This window comes from Microchirus variegatus (genome assembly GCF_963457635.1).
Source record: "Microchirus variegatus genome assembly, chromosome: 10".
NCBI lineage: Eukaryota > Metazoa > Chordata > Actinopteri > Pleuronectiformes > Soleidae > Microchirus > Microchirus variegatus.
The window spans coordinates 15,353,481-15,372,795 of NC_139811.1; the positions used below are offsets into that span (position 1 = coordinate 15,353,481).

A 19,315-nucleotide genomic window follows, 5' to 3' on the forward strand; every position below is an offset into this window, starting at 1 on the left:
AATAATTGCTCTGACTGAGTGTACACTAAAAGAGAATAAAGAACCTGCAGCTTTAACGCTTCAGTCTTTATCCTCAGCCGAGAGACACATTAAACAGCAGGGCCCTGTTTTCAGTAGGGTGGCTTCACAGTGGAACTGTGTATTGAGAGGGACTGAGCACACTCTGTTGCAGCAGACCTGCAGTAAACAGGTATTCCTTATGCAACGAATGAAAACACTAGTTTTATGACTTAAGAAAAGCACAAAGACTTATTCTGCAAGTGCAAAAGTGGTATCTATCTATCTATCTATCTATCTATCTATCTATCTATCTATCTATCTATCTATCTATCTATCTATCTATCTATCTATCTATCTATCTATCTATCTATCTATCTATCTATCTATCTATCTGCCTTAAAGCTCCACTGTGCAACATCTGCAACCCCAGACTTACCTCACACCTCAGATGACGACTCTGGGTCCATATTTCTGTGCGGTGAAAAGCATCACTCCGCGTCTCCACAGACACTCAAATAAAACATAAACAAAGTTGTGTTACCCCCCTCTCCACTTCCAGTCACGGCAAACTGTTGGTGCAATGCAGCAGCAACAGGATGAAGCTATTCTATCATACCTGAAAGTAAGATTTTGGAACATTTTACAACTTTTAAACCTTGTGTTTTCCAACCCACGTTACAGTTTTTTTGTTTTGTTATTTTATTAGAATAACCACAAGGTCTCACTCCTTGGTCAATCACAAATGTTTATTTCTTGATGATCAAGCCTCACAAAAATAAAAAGCGGGCCAAGATTAATTTAACTTACTAAAACAAAACAAAAAAAAAGTGAGCCAACAACTGCTTTAATGGGACACACATCCATTCCAAAATCTAATTCACCAGTAAATTAAGATATCTGATACTGAAAATATACCAAAAGCACAAGCACACAAAGTCATCAGCACCAAGCTTTAACTCCACTGAAGACTGCTGCATCACGGGGGGGCGTTTGTCTCCATTCTAACTTTTTACACATTTACACAGCACTCTCTAGTGGGCATGTCCTGGACCTGCAGTGTGAACATAACAACATAACACCCTGTGGAAAACACTCACTCTCAGAGAAACAGAGGAAGATAAGCAAAATGTGAGTTTCAGCTATTCAGTTATTATTATGACTACATTATTATTATTATTATTATTATTATTATTATTATTATTATTATTATTATTATTATTATTATTATGTGCTTCAGATTTTAGTTGGGGAAAGCTGCACAACATGAGGTTAAGGAGTTTCCACTACTCCCCTCTAGCTTGATTTAGGACCCCATGTTTGGCATTTTAGCAGATTGACCCATACTCTTCCTAAATATCAATAAAGATTTATTAAAAACAAACAAAAAAAGCTATAGCCAGCAGTTCGACTTATTTTAAAATCTAAAAACAAGAGGTTAAAAACAGTTACCCTGGGTTTATCGAAAGGTAACAAAGTCCACCTTCATGTCTCAAGCTCCCATATTAACACTAACTCAATAGTGCAGACACTGCAGTGTAAAAGTGGCACAACGTCATCTAACTTGAGGTTATGTGGCAAAGATTTGGCAACACTTTCCATTACAGTACAGCTACAACATGGAAGCAGCATTGTGTTACACTGGTCAACACCAAATGTATTGGGTTTTTTTAGCTGATCAAGGATCATTTTATGTGTTGAAACCAAAAATCACCTTGGTTTTGCTCAATCAGGTCAACTTTCTGGACAAAGCTACGTTTGTTTTTACGTTTTTGTTTACATGGACGGTTATTGTCACGTCATATGATGCAAAATTATTTTATATTTCTTGCAATAAACACATTCTGGAGATTTTGCATGTGCCAACTTATGACAAATTGTTTATATTACAAGTGAATTAAAATATATCTATCTATCTATCTATCTATCTATCTATCTATCTATCTATCTATCTATCTATCTATCTATCTATCTATCTATCTATCTATCTATCTATCTATCTATCTATCTATCTATCTATCTATCTATCTATCTATTTTACTTCTGTAGCATATTCTATATTTACTTGTAATTACCAAAATGACGTCCATGTTGCTACTGTACTATATGTACTATGTTACCTGAATGTTTTATTTGGCACAATAACATCCCAGAGTTTCATCAGGTTGACTATAGCTAGAATGAAAATCAAAACCTCAGGTGTTGTGGTTGTTTTTCAGAGACCCAGGTGAGGAGCTGGTTTATAGCTTCTCAGGGATTCTCATCTGTCAGGTCCTGCCAAACTTTACAGTAAACACTCCAAATAGTGCTTCACCTGGCTGGAGAAGAAAAAAAAAGTTTTTGAACAATTTCATACAATTTATCCATACCATCATTCGGGGAAGTTCACTGAGGTAGGCTAAAATAAGAAACTGCAGCTTTGATATGTGTCATTCCAAAAGCATAGGGTCAAATATTTCAGGTGTTTTTCTTTCCACAGAGATTGGGCCCAGAGTCCTCCACTCTCTCTTTGACCTTTAGCACAGAGATCCACTGTCACAATAATGTAACAAGGGAATTGTCAGATCTCCTGCTGCAGATGTGTTCAGTACACAGACACAGAGCCTACTTCAATGCCCAGTTAAAAGGTTTATACTGCAAATAAATCAATAAATATGGTGCTATAGTTACAGCTACAACTCATCGTTACGGTCATTCAGCCATGGGATGCTGGGAAGCATAGGTTTGAAGGAAGAAAAAAAAAGAAATCATTGAATTTCTTTCATTGAACGACAGGGACTATTTTTAAACACAGACAGAAACATTAAGAGTAGTTAAGAAGTGAAGCAGAATGAATATACGCTTGACGACTCTGACACTTGAACCGTGACCTGTGCGTCCATCAGAGTGCTCATTTCACAGGTTGTCAACAACCACGACTGATGAGCAACTAAGGAAGAAAAAAAGGCCCAATTTCCTCATTTGCTGCAGGGCTGGTTCAGGTGTCAGCAGCACGAGGAACTATTACATGAGTTTGTTAGAAGGAAAGTTAATGCATCATCTATCATGCAGCGCTAATGTTATCTGTCCAATGTTGGACACAAACACAAAGGTTTTGTATAGCACCCACAAAGGCCACTTCAAAAACAACTTCTGAAGCATAATGGAATTGATCTTCTGCAAATGCGATTCTCAAGATTGCACCACATGAATTTGCATCTTCGGTTTCTACATTTCCCATTTTATTCACATACAAGGGAGCTGGTATTTGACTTTTTGAGTCTCAGGACTTTTATTTATTTTTTATTTGATCTCATTTTTATTTCTCTTCATACCATTACTTCCTCGACCCTCGAAGATCTCAGACAGTCCACTGTGATTGTGTAAGGGAGAGAGGAGGGTGTGTGTTTCGACGAAATTCTATGATCAGTGACATCACTCATTTCTTCAGCACGTGTGTCCTTAAGCTGCCTTATAAAACAGTTACTCTCCCTATCCCACTATCTGCCTCACTCCCATAGTCCTAAATGCTCCTCCCCATATTATCCTGAGGAATAAAAAAAAAACCAAAAAAAAACACTAATCCCATCTCCTCCGTCTCCTCAACAATACAGGCATTCTGACAAAAGCAGGGTTGGCTACCACCAGACCCCTTCTCTTCACTTCTCTTCACCTCTTTTCTCCTCACACTCCCCACACTTAAGTTATTTTGTGCTCCTCAGTTCTTTCGGTAGCGATTCTTTGGCTTCTCACCACAGCCGGTTGCCTCACAGGTGGACAGACCAGGCTGTTTGCCAGAGTTAATACTGCTCAGAAGAGCGGGCAGTTCAGTGGTGATTGCCTTCTCAATCTTATCCAGCAGACAGCCTCCGATATAGGAGCACTGAGCCGACAGGGGTTTGAAGCTGGTGATTGTGTTGATGCCAAAGAAGTCACGATAAGCGTCACGGTTGGGCAGGTCAAACTTGCTGACGTTGGTCTTGGCTAGAATGGACTTGAAAATGTAGAACTTGTCTGGGTCGTCCACAATCTCTTGAAACACTAGTTCAGGGTCGCTGAAGAAGCTCATCTTCTCTTTAAAGGTCTGGACATAGCGGTCCACCAGCAGGCCGTGGATGCGTACACGGATGCCGTGCTGGCGGATGAAGGCGATCTTGTTCTCCATACGGTTTTCAATCACCTGGTTCAAATCTTCCAGAAGGGAGATTTCCTCTCTCTTGAAGAGCTCACGGCTGGTGTCAGGTGCGTAGTCGTATGGCCAAAAGGAGCTGACATAGACACGAGGGGGTTCTGTCACGTTGATGAGCGGGGCTAAGCTCCAGAAGAGCGCTCCATAGACTCTCATCAAGTCCTGGGTGACCAGGTTGTCAGCCTTGTTTAGGATGATGCGGATCTGGGACTCGCGACCTTTCAACTGCCGGAAGAGCATCTCCAGCTCCAGGCCAACATCCAGCTTGGTGGGGTCAAACACCACAAAGATCAGGTCAGCACGGTCAATGAACCATTGGCAAACATCATTGAAAGGATAGCCTGGACAGAAGGAGAGAGAGAAATAACTGTCACCACGCACAAACTAATGAGTTGTACCTGTTATGCTTTGTATTTAAATCTTTAAATCGACGTTTTTTGGCTCCACCTCTTTCCTGCTGCTTCCGGTTCTCGATGATTCCTGGCGTGTCCACGAAAGTCACGCGCTCCAGCAGCTTGTGAGGCATCTCAATACCGATCAGCTTTTCAAGGAAGTTTTGGCCAAACTTCTCCAGAGGCGAGAAAGAGCGAGAGCTGTCAGCAGCCATGACTATACCCTCAACGGAGCGGATCTTCTCCCCGTGCGTAATAACAGTGAACTCGGAGGTAGTAGGCTCAGCTCCTAAAAACAAAGTAACAGGAAGAGGAGGAATAGTCAGAGATCTGAGAATCGGGTATCTGAGAATCGGGTATGCATCATGAAGAACAAAATCTGTTTGAAATCCAGCTTTATGTTAGCGCACACACGTCTGCAGATGTCATACCTGTGTAGAGCTGATAGGGGCTGTCGGTCAAGCCCAGGAGGTAATTGATCATGGTGGACTTTCCGACGCTCCAGGGTCCCAGGAAGAGCACCATGGGTTTGGAGGTAATCTCTCCATCTGTCAGAGGAGAGACAACGGCGGTAAACCTCAAAAGATTTGAGTTTAAATGATGACGAGGAAACGTTCAAATTCATCCCAAAGAGAGTTCATTTTTTTCATTTATGTCTCTGTTTATTTTTTGTTTTTTTGGGATGAACTATACTTTGACTCTGAAAGACACCAAGGTAACACACCAGAGTAGCATTGCCACTCTTAATACAGAACACAAAAGGATGTTTTTTAAAAAAAAATGACTTTTAAGAAGCTGTTAGGCTTGTTTAATAGCACAGAGAGAATTTTCATCGAAAAGCTGCTGCGGCAAAGCTGTGTGCCTCATAGCGAGCTGCCATGTGTGCTGTGAGTGGACATATTGGGAGAGGAAAGAGGAAAGAAGGGAAAAAAGGAAGGATATTTATACTGCAAAGAATTAAAAGACAAAAAAAGAAAGAAGAAACAATCACTGCTGTGACCTTCACTCCCAGCGTTTCCCTCCTCAAGCCTGCGTGTCCTTTGCTGAGGCCAGACCTGCGCATGCATCCCCCTTCATATTTTATATCCGGACAATACAACTCGATGCAATGTGTAAATAATGTAGTAATTCACAATGTGCTGCCTAAACACCAGGATTTCAAGGCTTGTATGTTTGCACCACAGATTTAATTTACATTTCTTCCCTTCTCATTCTTTAAATTTGGCTTTTTTTTTGGCATTTTAAATGGATCAGTGGATCACCACAACCCAAGTATGTTTCACTTCAAAACATGCTTGGAAATTCTGACCCACAGAGAGATGTGTAGTAAAAAAGAAATGAATGGGGAGGGGATGGGGGTACAGGAGAGGGGCAGAGCACTTCAGGCAGCGCCATGCACAGCTAAGCTCCCCGCACACACCCACCCACCTGTGGCTGATTCACCCAGGGTTCGTCCGGGGTAGGCTGTTAGATGAGGGGATGGGGCAGGACAGGAGAAGGAGGGCAGACCACAGAGAAGTGAAGGATACAGGAGGTGGATGAGAATGAGGAGAGCTCAGTGAAGGAGTGAGGTTTCTACAAGCAACAGGGAAGGGGGGTAGTAGAACAGTGTGCACATACTGAAATCTATTGAGCCATATGTGACCTATAGGTATGTACAGGAAGGATGTTCGATTGATCAGTAATTCCACTAAATCTCTCAGCAAAACGTACAGTAAATGAATTGTTGAGAGACGAATTGTTACAGCCTCACAGTAGTGTGAAGAGGTTATAACCAATCACAGGACAGGTCCAGAGAGGGAGAGAAGCTCCCGTTAGCTGTTCCATTACTAATATCTACTCATGCATAGAGGTCCTTTAAGGTGCAAAAATAGAAACGTAAAAGAAAAAGGGAACGAGTCTAAAATAGAGTCAGGACAGAGAGCAGGGTTCCCAATTAATTAATTTTAACAATCCACTCTTTATCCAGCAACCTTGCCTGCAACAGCTTTATAGTGTCACACATGTCAATAGATGATGTGCCTGAGCGGTGAAAGAATAAGGTGAAACTTTTTGCCTTAATAGCTCTTCTCTCTTTTCTACTACATAAATAAATAAATGAATAAATAAATAAATAAAAACATGAATGAATGAATGAATGAATGAATGAATGAATACATATTTATGATAACTGAGAAGTCTGCATGCCTACTAAGCCTGGAAAGCCACAAGGGGGCGAGTTTTATTTCACAGTGGGAAAGAAGAGCTCAGAGTTTCTCTCAGTTTTTACAGTTGGACTGGGACATTACAAAACTATTAGGGTAAGAAGAAAAGGGGAAGAAATAATAATTTGTGCATTTTTTGTGTGAGACAAAAACATAGTACCTTTTCCTGGGCCAACATTTTAACTTAACTTAAATCCTAAATTGGACTATATACCGAGGTGGACATGATACACCAGCCTGCAAATACCTATTTTCCCCGACATACAGATACAAGTATGTAAAAGCCCAAAGAAAATGGAAAGAAAGTGGAAAATGGTGTGCATACGATTTGTGTGTACAAACAAATTCCAGAAATAAGTCAAAAAAGAAAAGTCAGAACAGAGCAGCGAGCAGACGTGGCTGAAGCCTCTGTGTGATACCTGAGATCTCGTGCTGCCTCAGCTCATTGTACTTGTATGCTTGTTCCATCGGCTTGATGGACGTGTGATAGATCTTCCGCAACCTCTCCAAAGCCGCTGGAGAACAAGAAGACAAAGATGCATTCAGAGAGGCACAGAGGGACAGTTTGATCGGAAATATTGTTACCAATCATTTGATCCATATATGAGGTCAGACAATAGGTATACATTTGCAAATAAAAAGGACATTTAGCATCTATTGACCATCTTTGGTCCTCACCTGCATAGTCTCTTGCTTTTTCCTCACTTGCGAGGCGCAACGTCTCGTCGATGTGAGACTTGTCTCTTAGAACAGAGGTGACATCTTCTTCTTCTTCTTCTGTAAAAACATCAACAAACAAATTTAACCTGGCGGAAGTGTACGTCATCGACTGTGTGGTGAAGGAGAACCCATTTGGTGGAGACTGGGGTCATACATTTGCAATAAAGCTTTGAAGGCCAGTTATATGCTGCATATACATCAATCATCAGTGTGCATCGCCAAATGCAGACACAACCAATAAAAGTGGGATGATAGGGCAGATCAAACTTTACTGCAGACTTTACTGCATGACATAAACTTGGTAAAATGATTGCAGTGTCCTTCAGCACGGAGCATGACAGCTTCTTCTTCACCCTCTGCACACTCTTACAAATAAGGTTCTTTGGCTTGTCCTCATAGGAGAACCCTTTTTGGCTTCAGGTATTTTGGAGGGTTCCTTTTGGAGGGTTCCACCCTAGAACCCTTTTAAAACCCTTTATTCATGAAAGGGGTTTCAAAGGGTTCTCTGGATCAAAATGGTTCTTCGTGGAACCATTAGTGTTACCAAGAACCCTTGAAAAACCCTTTCTTGGAAACCCTTATTTCTAAGAGTGCATGCACGACAAAACTATTAGTAAATATCACATTTGGTGCATAATACTACAAGACAACAAGCAAAATAAACTATACAAAAAGGATAATAATGATGAAATGTTCATCCAAATATGTTTCAGTGGCGTTTTGAAGCTTTAATATGTCTATTTCTACTGTCTGTTCATACTTCATACTGTGTTAATACTACGATATGTTTTTGCAGAGTGAGAGTGAGACAGAATCCAAGAGAATATATCCGCTCACCACTGAGTCATGTCCACTTCTGAACATATCAGATTGCTTAGATCACAGCTGTTCGTACGATCAGCTCTTAATTTAGAACGCAAACGCCGAAAATAAACAGACAAAGACTTTTGTTCAACATCTTTATGGCCTTATAACCAAAACGGCAGATACGACTGACCGAGAGGGGGACTTCCCCAGTTTCATAACGGGCTGGGTGGAGGGTGGAGGGCCGAGCAGCGGACTAAGTGCTCCAATTGGTAATGTACATGAGACATGTACAATCCTCTGTCTTTTCTCTTCTATATTTATCCACCTATCACACACTCTTCACACCGTGAAGTTCTGTCCTTGTGTGCCCCGGTGTCAGAACAAGCCTCCCTCTATAGACTTACAGACAATCTCTCTTTGGAGTGCATATGGAAGCACCAGTCGCTCACCATATTAGTGTGAGTGATGATGGTATTTTGATGTTAGTGGAGTGATATTAGCGAAGTTATTGTCATTCGTAATTAAGGGCGGGCATTATTCCTGAGTCTGTGAAATATTAGGGGGATTTTATGGCCAGTTGCTTTAGATTTATTACATAATGCACCTTTAACTGCTTTATTGCAGTAGGTGTTTTTTTTCACATGAATATTGTCAGTCTTTGTGAGGGGGAGGATTAGCAGTAGTTTCTGCATAGAGGGAAAACACAAGAAGCCAGAAGTTTGTTTAAAAGCACAAATTAGTTCATTTTATGAAAAAAATCAGCTATCATTCTGACCTAACAACAATGTTATATATATGCATAATAAAACAACTGCATATTAGTATATACATGTTTTTAGAGGAGAGCAGTATCATGGTATCCTGCTGCAGCCACCGGCCATGTGCTCGTTGACATTCTTGTGCTTCCGGCCAAGAGTTAGAATGATACGATGAATTGGCAAAAAAAAAAAATAGCGGCGCATCAAATGACAAGTCAAATCATCCGAGGCCACAGTTTGTTTACAAGCCTGAAGCAAACCCGTGTGTCTTATTGCTGTGTTTACATTCAGTAAAATAAATGTGCCCCAACACACACACACACACACACACACAAACACACATACATGAACTAATGCACACATAAACTAAGGCTTTAACTGAGACCCTAACAGTTGCCTCTTTGCCGCTCTGATGATTCTCTCCAAGTCAACCTGCTAAAAATAAACCTGTGCAATGTCGCTATCGCAGAGTGACAATAAGAGAAACCGATAGGTTAGCAGCCATCAGGATGAGTGATGCTGCGATGCAGTTTTTATTCTCGAGAACGTGCAGGAAAACGTGTCTTTAATCTAAAGGACCTTTAGATTAAAGTTGTTTTTAAAAAAACTGGGAAAAAAACCTGATTCGGGTCAAATGCCGGCTACATGCCTACGAAAGCAGCTCGTGTTGACCTGCAGAAGTGACAAAAGTCACATCCTGTCATTACACCATCTGTGATACGTGACGGCCGTTTTGTGAGCTGCGTTACATCACACTGAGCCAAAAGAAACAGTGGGTGAAGATCCTCCACAGGATGTGAATAACTAGAAAAGCAAGAGTGGGTGAAATCTCCCATCAGAGGACACAAATGTGGCATTCTGAGGAACAAATCTATCTTCTCAACGTACCAGGCCGTTCTCAGCAGTACATAAAGCTTACTCAAGCTTGTGTAACTTGACTCATTCAGAGGAGTCATGTCTTTTAACACTAGCCTCTTGAGTGGGCCTTAACTGCTGTGAACTTGTTAACGCCTTCCGATCCAGTCAATCCCTGACAGAGTCCCTGGGACAGAGACTCAAAGATCAGAGAGGTAGTGTTGCCTTTGGACAGCAAACCTTGCATCAGTGCTCAAAATTAACCCTGCAGGCGCCAGGGGAGTTGAACCCCAGACATCTGCACCCAGGACCATGTGTCCTGGCTGAGCCTGTTGCCACACAACCCTGCCTTAGTTTGGAGAAACATTCTGGTGGCATCTGCACATCCTGCAGGAATGCCGGCGATTTAAGCCCATCGTGGTCTCAGCGGTGCGGTAAGTCATGCTTCAATTATAGATCCTAACGTGGAGAAATAATGTCAGTCAACAAGTGCAAGAGTGAAACCCGTGCGCTGCTCAGCTCCAGTGACTGCCCTCTGTTTTACATTTGGATTTCAATGAACCAACGTGCACAATGTGTCACTAAAAGAATGTGCTCACCTCCCTTAAAGGTCCATTGTGTGACTTTGAATGTACTAATCATTACGAGCTTTAAAATGAAAATAGTTTGGTTTCCATAGCCTTAGCATAAGCCTTTTCGATGTACTTTAGGTAAGGGCCTTGCTTTTTTTTTTTTAATCGTGCGCCTCAATGTCTCTATAGCAACTCGAACATACATTTCATGTTTGGAAGCAGAAGCTATGAAAACAAAGAAGAGTGAGATAATTTTGGAATGTGAAGGCCACTGTAGCTCCCTGACATGCTTGGGAAAGGGAGGAGTGAGAAAGCGTGTCCTCCATTTGTTACAGTTTGTTACAGTCTCACCACTAGATGTCACACAACTTAACACGTGGTACACGGTTTTAAAACAAATAACATAATCAGTGTAATTGTTGAAAGAGCTGGAGATTATAGTCTGAACTAAAATTGTGTATTATTTTTATTGTACACACAGCCAAGGAATACCTCAGGCATTATGCACTTATCTCTGCGAGTAAAGGTATGTATCTGCATTATATAAAGGCATCCGTGTCCTGTCTGAAACCTCAGGATCATGTTCTTCTTGCAGCACAGCGTGGGTAAATTGAATTAAACTGAACATGATGAGGGTAGCAGGCCTGGAACCCCCCGAGTCAGAGGATTTACTCTGAGCACGGGGGATTGAGGCAACCTTAACTGAAGGCCAAGTGGTTCCACTGGAAAGATCCGTGAAGAGAAGTTCAAATTTAAAGAGACAGGATGAGATTTTTACGTTACCTTATAAAACACAGAGAATCCATATTAGGTTTATCTCAACAAAAACTAAATTAAGGATAATGAATCCAAAGTAAAACCCCTATTCACACATTTTCGCAATGGTAGAGGGGTATGAGAAGAGTCAGCAGAGATTGTGCAGGGTGTGGTGGGCAAAGGCCACAAATGGCAACAGGTGGCGCAGCTTGTGGAACTAGTACTCCCCCATAGTCAGGAATAGCCCCACAATGGGTCAGAAAGTGAACAGAGGTGGGGGCAACATGGCTGCCTCCTATTTTAAGGCTTCGACTGTTAGTCTGTAGGACTGTACAGTTGAATCACGTAAGAGCTATTGTGCCACTCATGTAAAATTCAAATATAGTACTTGATGGTGGTTTTCCACCGATCTCCTATATTTAATACAGAAAACGCCAAATTGTACATATTAAGGCAAGCTACTCTCACTAGATCATATAGTAAAACCAGCGGACAAATATCATTACTTCTAGTACTGACATTTGCCGATTTTATTGCAACCGCACATTTTTTGACAGCTCGAGAAGAAGTGGAGTTCAAAGAAAAGCACAAGGGCAAAGGCACTTTACACTGTGGCTTTGATCTGATTCTCTATTCCTGCTCTCCTGGTCGCAAGCCCGGAAAGGACGTCAGGTGTCCTTGAAGCTGGGTGGGTGTGGGCGGATCTTGTCTTAAGGAAGGATGCGTAGTAATGCAGTCGGGTAACGATTGGTGTGTCCCCTCTACAACTACTATCAGAGGGATGTCCCAGACATGCCACATGCCATCACAGAGGAACCACGTGACTGTGTGCCTTCAAATGTCCATGTCTCTCTTGCAAAGGCAGGAGGCCAACGAGGCATTTGCTGTATTGAGCATGGATAATATTACCACTCTAAACATACTGGTGTGAAAGACTAATCACAAACCTATAAAGGCAGATTTATATTAATAAAAAAATTGTCCAAGAATATCCTGCAAACCCACGTGAGAGCAGTTTCCACAGTTTTCTTTGGGCATCGGCACACAGAAAGTACACCGGATTAGCCCGTTTCACATTCAAACTCCATGTATGACATTGGATACAAATCACTGCTTGAATCGTTGGTCGGTCAGTTAGAGCCATTCACACAACACCTGGTTCGTGTAGGGTTTCTAGCAACCCTATAATAAACCCCTATAGTTACTTTAGTGACCCATGTTTGCTATTACATGGCAACGCTGAGCAGTGATAGATCCGTGTAAAACCCTGTATGTCCTAGAACCAGGTTGGTCATAGACCCCAAAGGGGCAGAAATCACTTCTGATGTGTTTCTGGTGTGTTCACACTGTAAAAACACTGTTATCCTGTTTTTAATGTCCAAACCCCAACATATTACAATAAGTAACAGCTCTATTTGGTCTGTATATTCTCTCTGGAAGTATTTTGGGTCAAAGTGCTAGAAACCATTGTTAGCATTGTTAGCAGAGCAGCTAGCTTGCCAAACATGTTTAGCTAACAAACAAATCACACTGAGGACAAGGACATAAATGGCACGCCATCATCTCTAAAAGACAACAAGAAAAACAACAACAACAAGCACAGGCCAGCATGCATTATTCACAAACTCACATGATTCATGTCACATTCATTCACAGTTTTACAGGCAACAAACGATTACGTAATCCAATGCATTCCACTCACTTTAAAGGTGCGTTATGTAATAAATCTAAAGCAACTGGTCATAAAATCCTCCTAATATGTCACAGAGACTCAGGAATAATGTTCATATAACAAACTGAACTCATCAACAACAACAGTACAGCCAAAATATTTGCATTAAAAAAAATCTTTTGCAGACTGCAAATCATGTTTATGTTTTGAAATCATGTTTTGGCATGTGGCGCCACCTGCCGCCGTCTACCTATCATCGCAGTCAGTAGAGTCTCAGCTGCCGAGCAACCACGGGTTGCCAGTTACGTCAGAAAACGAAACCTAAAAGACCTTAGTATTTTGAATTTGAATGTAGTAACCGTTTTTTGGCCACATTCTTACATATGGCACCTTTAAATAATCTAATGGAATACCCTTAGAGAGTAAACCCACTACTTCTCCTTGGCGTTCCCTGACCATTAAGAGTTTTTAGCGGTTTATAAATTTTTTTATATATGGTGTATATTTTTTGGGCCTTGTATTGTGTGTTTTATTGGTTTTATATTCCGTGTTATTGTTTTTGTATTGCTTTTTTAAATTGCTTTTTTAGTTTTACATCGTAAAATACTATTGTGCTTTATGAATACATTTGGATTGGATTTGATGACATTAAAGACATGCATTCTAAAGTGAAACACTGAGAATTAGATTGACAAAATATACACAGACTCTATTAAAACATAGTGTAGTGTGAGGTGTTAACATTTCTGCTTTTGCACTTGAGATCTGCTCTCATCTGATAGCAAATCGATTTCATGTTCCTTTGGAAGAAAATTAACCTTTCTGCTCCGCTGACTGAGACTGAAGCAATCAATAACACAAATAATTGCACAGCAAGTGGCAAGAAGTTCATGATTTTCATAACTTGCAGGTGTCAGGATTCAAACCAATGCATGCTCTGCAGGGGGGGAAACCTCAAAACACATCATGCACGAAATGTTTAAGGTCAAGGGCTACTTAAAAGACACCTTCATGAGCATTCAGAAGAGATCTATAAAGGTATGAGCCGCAGCCACGGCCAGGCCCCTCCTGCCTGGAGAATGCATGTCCCTATAAGGACAACTGCTGGGAATAAATTGCGATTGTGACAGTGCAGAGTGACAGCAGCTGTGCAGTGTATCTAAAGGGACGCATGGGGCAGAGAGGGGTGAGGAGTCAGGAGGGAAGGGGAGTCGAATGGAGGGAGGAACTGTAGTGGACAGTGTTGGGTTTCAGGAGGCCTTCCAATCTTAGACACCTGACAGCAGCCTGGAATATGGAGGCCTGGCCTCGAGCTGTGGAGCTGAACGCCACCCCCCAAGGACAGACAAGGGTAACAGCAGCTGATCCAGTCCAGAACCACAGAACCAGTCCACAATTTTAGAATGGCTAGTCTGGGGGGGGGGGGGGGGGTGGTGCTGTCCCTACGACAGGCCACTCCACAGTCATTGTGTGACTGACAAAAATCCTGATAAGGATGAACGTCACAAAAATATTTAGGAAGTCTGGGTTTGGAGTAAATCCTTCAAACAAAGAGAGACCAAACCAATGAATGTCTAGTGTCCACTCAATCTCTAAAGTGAGTATTTGTCTCTTCATGATTGGACTAAGATTTTCCATCAGCTGGTGTCCTGCATCAGGACAGCTGACATGCTGTCACAGAAGAGACTGGACGCTGGCTGGAATACTCCTCAACTGATCTCCTTTTGGAAACTCTCCCACATGGGAGTAAGACATTTGTCATTTGTCCAGTCCATCAAAGTGTATTTCTTTCTTTTTCACGGGTGTATTTTAATAATTAAAAGGACGGGGAAGAGAAAGTTAAACATTACGTACTGCGTGACAACGGTATAAATATAAACTCAGACAGATTTTAAATAGTGCTGCATAGTAACGGGGGCAATATTTTTACCACAGTCTATCCTCAGCTGGTGTCCCCATTGCTGTGACTGTCCCCATGACTTTACAAGTCAGCGGTCAGAACATTCCTCATCATTTCCTGAATCATCACAGAAAACAACTTCTGGATCTGAGCTGTCACGCTATAATTAAACCACACAACAATCAGCACATCAATGAAACCGTTAAACTTACACAAAGTCACTGGTTCATTCATCAGAGGCTAACACACACACACACACACATGGTGGACCACCTCACAAGTAACCCTGACATGTGCGTCTTACCTGCTGTGGCCTGCAAAATCAGCAGGGAGAGGAAACAGCAGATCGAGACTGTGCCCTTCATGATGGCTGCCAGGAGAACTCTGATAGTCACACAGACTTTATATATACCAAGGCAGGAAGGTTAAAGGGCACGCAGAGAGAAGAGGCGGGGTTACATTTGGGGGCCAGCTGGTAGAGGAGCTGAGAGCTGTTGCAGGAGTCATTTCATGCCACAGGGACTGCTAAGTGCACAAGCAGCTGACTCTCATCTCATCTCGGAGAGGTTACGGCATCGGCCCCAGCATCAGTGCACCAAGATATTTTGGGACCGAAACATTCGTCTTCTCCCAAAATATGTTTTAACAATATTGATGGGTACATTTTGTGTGTGGATTTACATTTTGTGTTAGATTAAACCAAGGGTGTAAAAAAAGGGGCCAGATTTGATAATGTGAGGAAAAGTTACATACAAATACACTGTTTAATAATTTTATTTTCATTGCCACAATGATCATTTTTAAATGACAATGTAACCAAATCTAAGACATGTTTCGAACACGCAACTGCTTTTCAGATGAGCTTATGGGGATGACGTGATTAGGGCTGATTTTCTTTTTTTGAAGAGGTGGGCCATAAAAAATTCTGACCAAGGGCCGTGATTGGCTATGATATATGAAAATATATGAAAATACTGAAAAGTGCATAAAGTCGTCCAATATGAAAATACTGAAAGTGCATAAAGGTCATTTGTATGTGAACGTACTGTATGTTCAAACACATTTGAATATTGACAGCGTCAAAAAGTCCAGTGCCTGAAAATAAACAATGTTTTTAAAGTCAAAGAAAGTAAAGCAAGATTATAACACCATACATTTTTTTTGTTAACATGTATAAATGCTTTAAAATGATGATTCTTTTGGTTTAGTTTTCATAGACTCAGAATAAGCCTTTAATATCTACTTAACATAAGGAGCTTGCTTGACAGAGGCTGCCGTCTCGAGCTGCCGTGTTTCTGCAGCAGCCCTAAACTGACTTGATTTTTGGCATTTATGGAGCAGGAGCTTACCGTGCAAACAACAGCGAACGGCTCCATCTGCATTAAAAACATGAGACGGAGGGGAAACGGCAGAGAGAGTGGGAGATTGGAGAGTTATGAAAGAGTGTTATGACATCCTCTCTGGTATGAAAAGGTCACCACAGTTCTCCGATGCATGCTCCAGAAAGGGAAGAGTGAGCTGCCGCTGAAAGTGCTGAAACCACACATCTTTCTAAGTAAGACCGGAAAACTCGAGCTGGAAGCTCAATTTAGGACCAGATGACAACGTCCTACTCAAGAATTATGCTAAGTGCATCATTAATGGTTTGTCCTAACCACAAATGGGATTTAAAATAAAAACCCTATTTCACTCTTTCAATAACTTATAATACATAAATGGACTTTAAAGGTGCCATATGCAAGAATGTGGCCAAAAACGGTTACTACATTCAAATTCAAAATACCGAGGTCTTTTAGGTTTCGTTTTTTGACGGAACTGGCAACCCGTGGTTGCTCGGCAGCTGAGACTCTACTGACTGCAATGATTGGTAGACGGCGGTAGGTGGCGCCACATGCCAAAACATAATTTCAAAACATAAACATGATTTTCAGTCTGCAAAATATTTTTTTTTAATGCAAATATTTTGTCTGTACTGTTGTTGTTGGTGAGTTCAGTTTGTTATATGAACATTATTCCTGAGTCTCTGTGACATATAAGGATGGATTTATGGCCAGTTGCTTTAGATTTATTACATAATGCACCTTTAATGGAATGCAGGAATCTATCAAAGTAAGAAAGAGAATCTCAGCTTTGCCTAACAACAAACTATGATCAAATGACTGAAACACGATTCGCAGTCATCTCTCCACCATACGCGTCTTCTAAAGAACGGCGTGTGATTCGAGGGGGCTGTCAGACTGTTGACAGAGTGCTCAGTCGTCTGCCATGTTGGCAAAGTAAGTAACCATCGGGAAACTGTGTGCGCAAGGCGAGTGAGAGGATGAGAGCGGAGGAGAAAGTCTTGGAACCTCTCAACCTAGGAATCCCTAACACAGCTGAACACTAGGCGGATTACTCCTTTATCACGCCCGAGCAGACACACTGTGGTGAACATAATCTCACACTTCGCCTGGAATCACACATATCCACTGTAAATTATTCCAAAAATATGGCAGGAGCAGCATCCCCAAAAGACCAAGGAGGTGTGTGGGGAAAAAAATGCACTGAAAATGTGAAAATGCCTTAATCCTGAGGAACTTTAAATAAAAGGGAAAACACAGTAGCTGTTTCATGTATGAATGTAGTTCCGATGTTCTTAAAGGAGTCAAATTATACCCGATTTCTCCAAGTTAACCTTGTTCCCTGGTGTCCTAATGAACATGTCTGTGACATGCTTTGGTCAAAATACCATAAGGATGAAGCACCACAGCAGTTCAATCACCCTGCCAAAACAGCCCTGTTCAGAACGCTCGGTGTAGGAGTATCTCTTAAGGTCCACCTTAAAAAATGTTTTGCTAATAAAAACCTAAACTTAAGGGACAGGAAATGACATCAGCCAAAGAGGCTACTGGGAGCTAACAGCAGTTAGCACTTGGAAAAGTGATCATTTGCAGGCTCTGACAGGCACATTGTCGTCATATATAACATGTATCCACTGGACAGATAAATCCTGAGGCTGGAAGTTTGTGTAGAACTCTGTGCCGCACTGTGGAGCCAAAAATACTTGATGACTTCCGATGAGCGCGGAAGTCATCACGCGTTTTATCTCCTGTACTGAGGACCACAAAAATGAGTGAGTCATCTTTTTTTCACACTTTGCCAACTGATAGGACCTCCAGAGTCCCAAATATAAGGATTTAAATGATTAAAAAGTTGATTTTGCATAATATGACCCCTTTAAATTTAGTTTGTGACCCATTATATGCACCATCTGTGTTTGTTGAGCATCACACACTACAGTTTTAACTCTGTATACTTGTCTCAGCTCGCATTACTATATTCAAATGATACTGTACAGTGTATATTAAAAATGAGCACTGACTAAGGCCCTGAAGATGTTTGAGAGATAATGTGTGAGGGTGTGAACATTTGAAGGGATGACAGAGAGAGATGCCACATACTGTCCCCTGGTGAGCATTATAACGGTCACTGAGGCGGTGGTCGCTCTTAATTTAGCAATGAACTGCAGAGCTGGGGAACAAGGAGGGCTCCAAAATGTTATCCACCTCTCAGGAATAGACACTTGTGCAGCAACTGTGCTACTTCAGTGAGCACTGAGCAGAACTTGAGAGGATAAAGGATAATAATTACAACTTCAAGAGATAAATACACCTACACAAAGAGAAAAGATTCATACATACAGGCCAATGTGTAAAAAACAAAGTACAAACTTTATTATTCTGTCTTTACAAAGGCACAAGCCTCTTTATCCCCAAAACATTTCTTAAAAAAAAAACAAAATTTAAAATAAAAAAAGCGTCTTGATGACCATATGCAACGACAGGTCTAGCGTACAAAGAACAGACAAAAAGAGAAGGAGAGGAGCTGCGAAATGTGAAGGGAGACAAGAGATTCTGACAACAGAAGGCAGCGTTAAAGATCGCAAAAAAAAAAAGGTTTGGAGGATGGGATTGGACATGGAAGGTAACAGGGATAACACAGCTGTGCGTTTACTTTTTTTTTTTTTTAACTCATAACCTCAAGAGCTTCAGATGAGCAGACGCCCCCCAGACTCCACAATAGTACAGTAAGTGCTTTGTAATCTTGACGACATTAAATGATCCCAAGGCCCACCCCACACAACCCCACTTCTGACAACCTTTCCTAAGACACAGAACCAAGTGCAAAAAACTGTTTTTTGTTTTGTTTTTTTTGGGATTCAAATGCAGATGCTTTGAGAAAAAGCAAGGGATCTACAAAAAAGCAGAGCACGGAAACCACATTTTCAATGTCCTGGAAGCCCCTACCTACAATAAGTACTGGGAAAATGTCCCATGATTAAAACATGACAAAATGTGTCACTCATTTCAGCGAAGTTGACATCAACATCAATTTAATCTTCTTAAAGGGCAATTCCATGACTTAAGTCACAGAAGATGAGATGTGTTCACTTAAACACTTCCTGTCGGTCCTGCCAATTCAAAAGCGCCGTCTAAAAACACGGATGCGGGGAAATCTGATAAAGAGTTTGCCAC

The 19,315-nt window shown here is 41.4% G+C and overlaps 1 protein-coding gene across 4 annotated transcripts; it reads right to left on the reverse strand.

Annotated features, from left to right (window-relative positions):
• Positions 1-728: 728 nt before the first annotated feature.
• Positions 729-15,182, reverse strand: srl (sarcalumenin). Of its 4 annotated transcripts, none has more exons than XM_083896237.1 (7): positions 15,106-15,182; positions 7,440-7,538; positions 7,181-7,276; positions 5,986-6,021; positions 4,989-5,105; positions 4,613-4,846; positions 729-4,506 (listed from the first exon to the last, which is right to left on the reverse strand). In XM_083896237.1, exons 1-7 carry the CDS (start codon positions 15,164-15,166, stop codon positions 3,695-3,697), a joined length of 1,455 nt encoding a protein of 484 aa, XP_083752363.1. In that variant the 5' UTR covers positions 15,167-15,182; the 3' UTR covers positions 729-3,694. The 4 variants fall into 4 exon arrangements, with proteins under 4 accessions (XP_083752363.1, XP_083752364.1, XP_083752365.1 ...); XM_083896238.1 differs by having other exon boundaries at positions 7,440-7,535; positions 15,106-15,167; XM_083896239.1 differs by lacking the exon at positions 5,986-6,021.
• Between the last annotated feature and the right edge of the window lie 4,133 nt (positions 15,183-19,315).

Coding starts and splice junctions, on each gene's coding strand:
- srl (XM_083896237.1), bottom strand. CDS start 15,166: ATGAAGGGCACAGTCTCGATCTGCTGTTTCCTCTCCCTGCTGATTTTG. Junction 5,106..5,985: donor CCTGGGTGAATCAGCCACAG/GTGGGTGGGTGT, acceptor CTCCTCTGACAG/ATGGAGAGATTACCTCCAAA. Junction 4,847..4,988: donor CCCCTATCAGCTCTACACAG/GTATGACATCTG, acceptor CTTTGTTTTTAG/GAGCTGAGCCTACTACCTCC.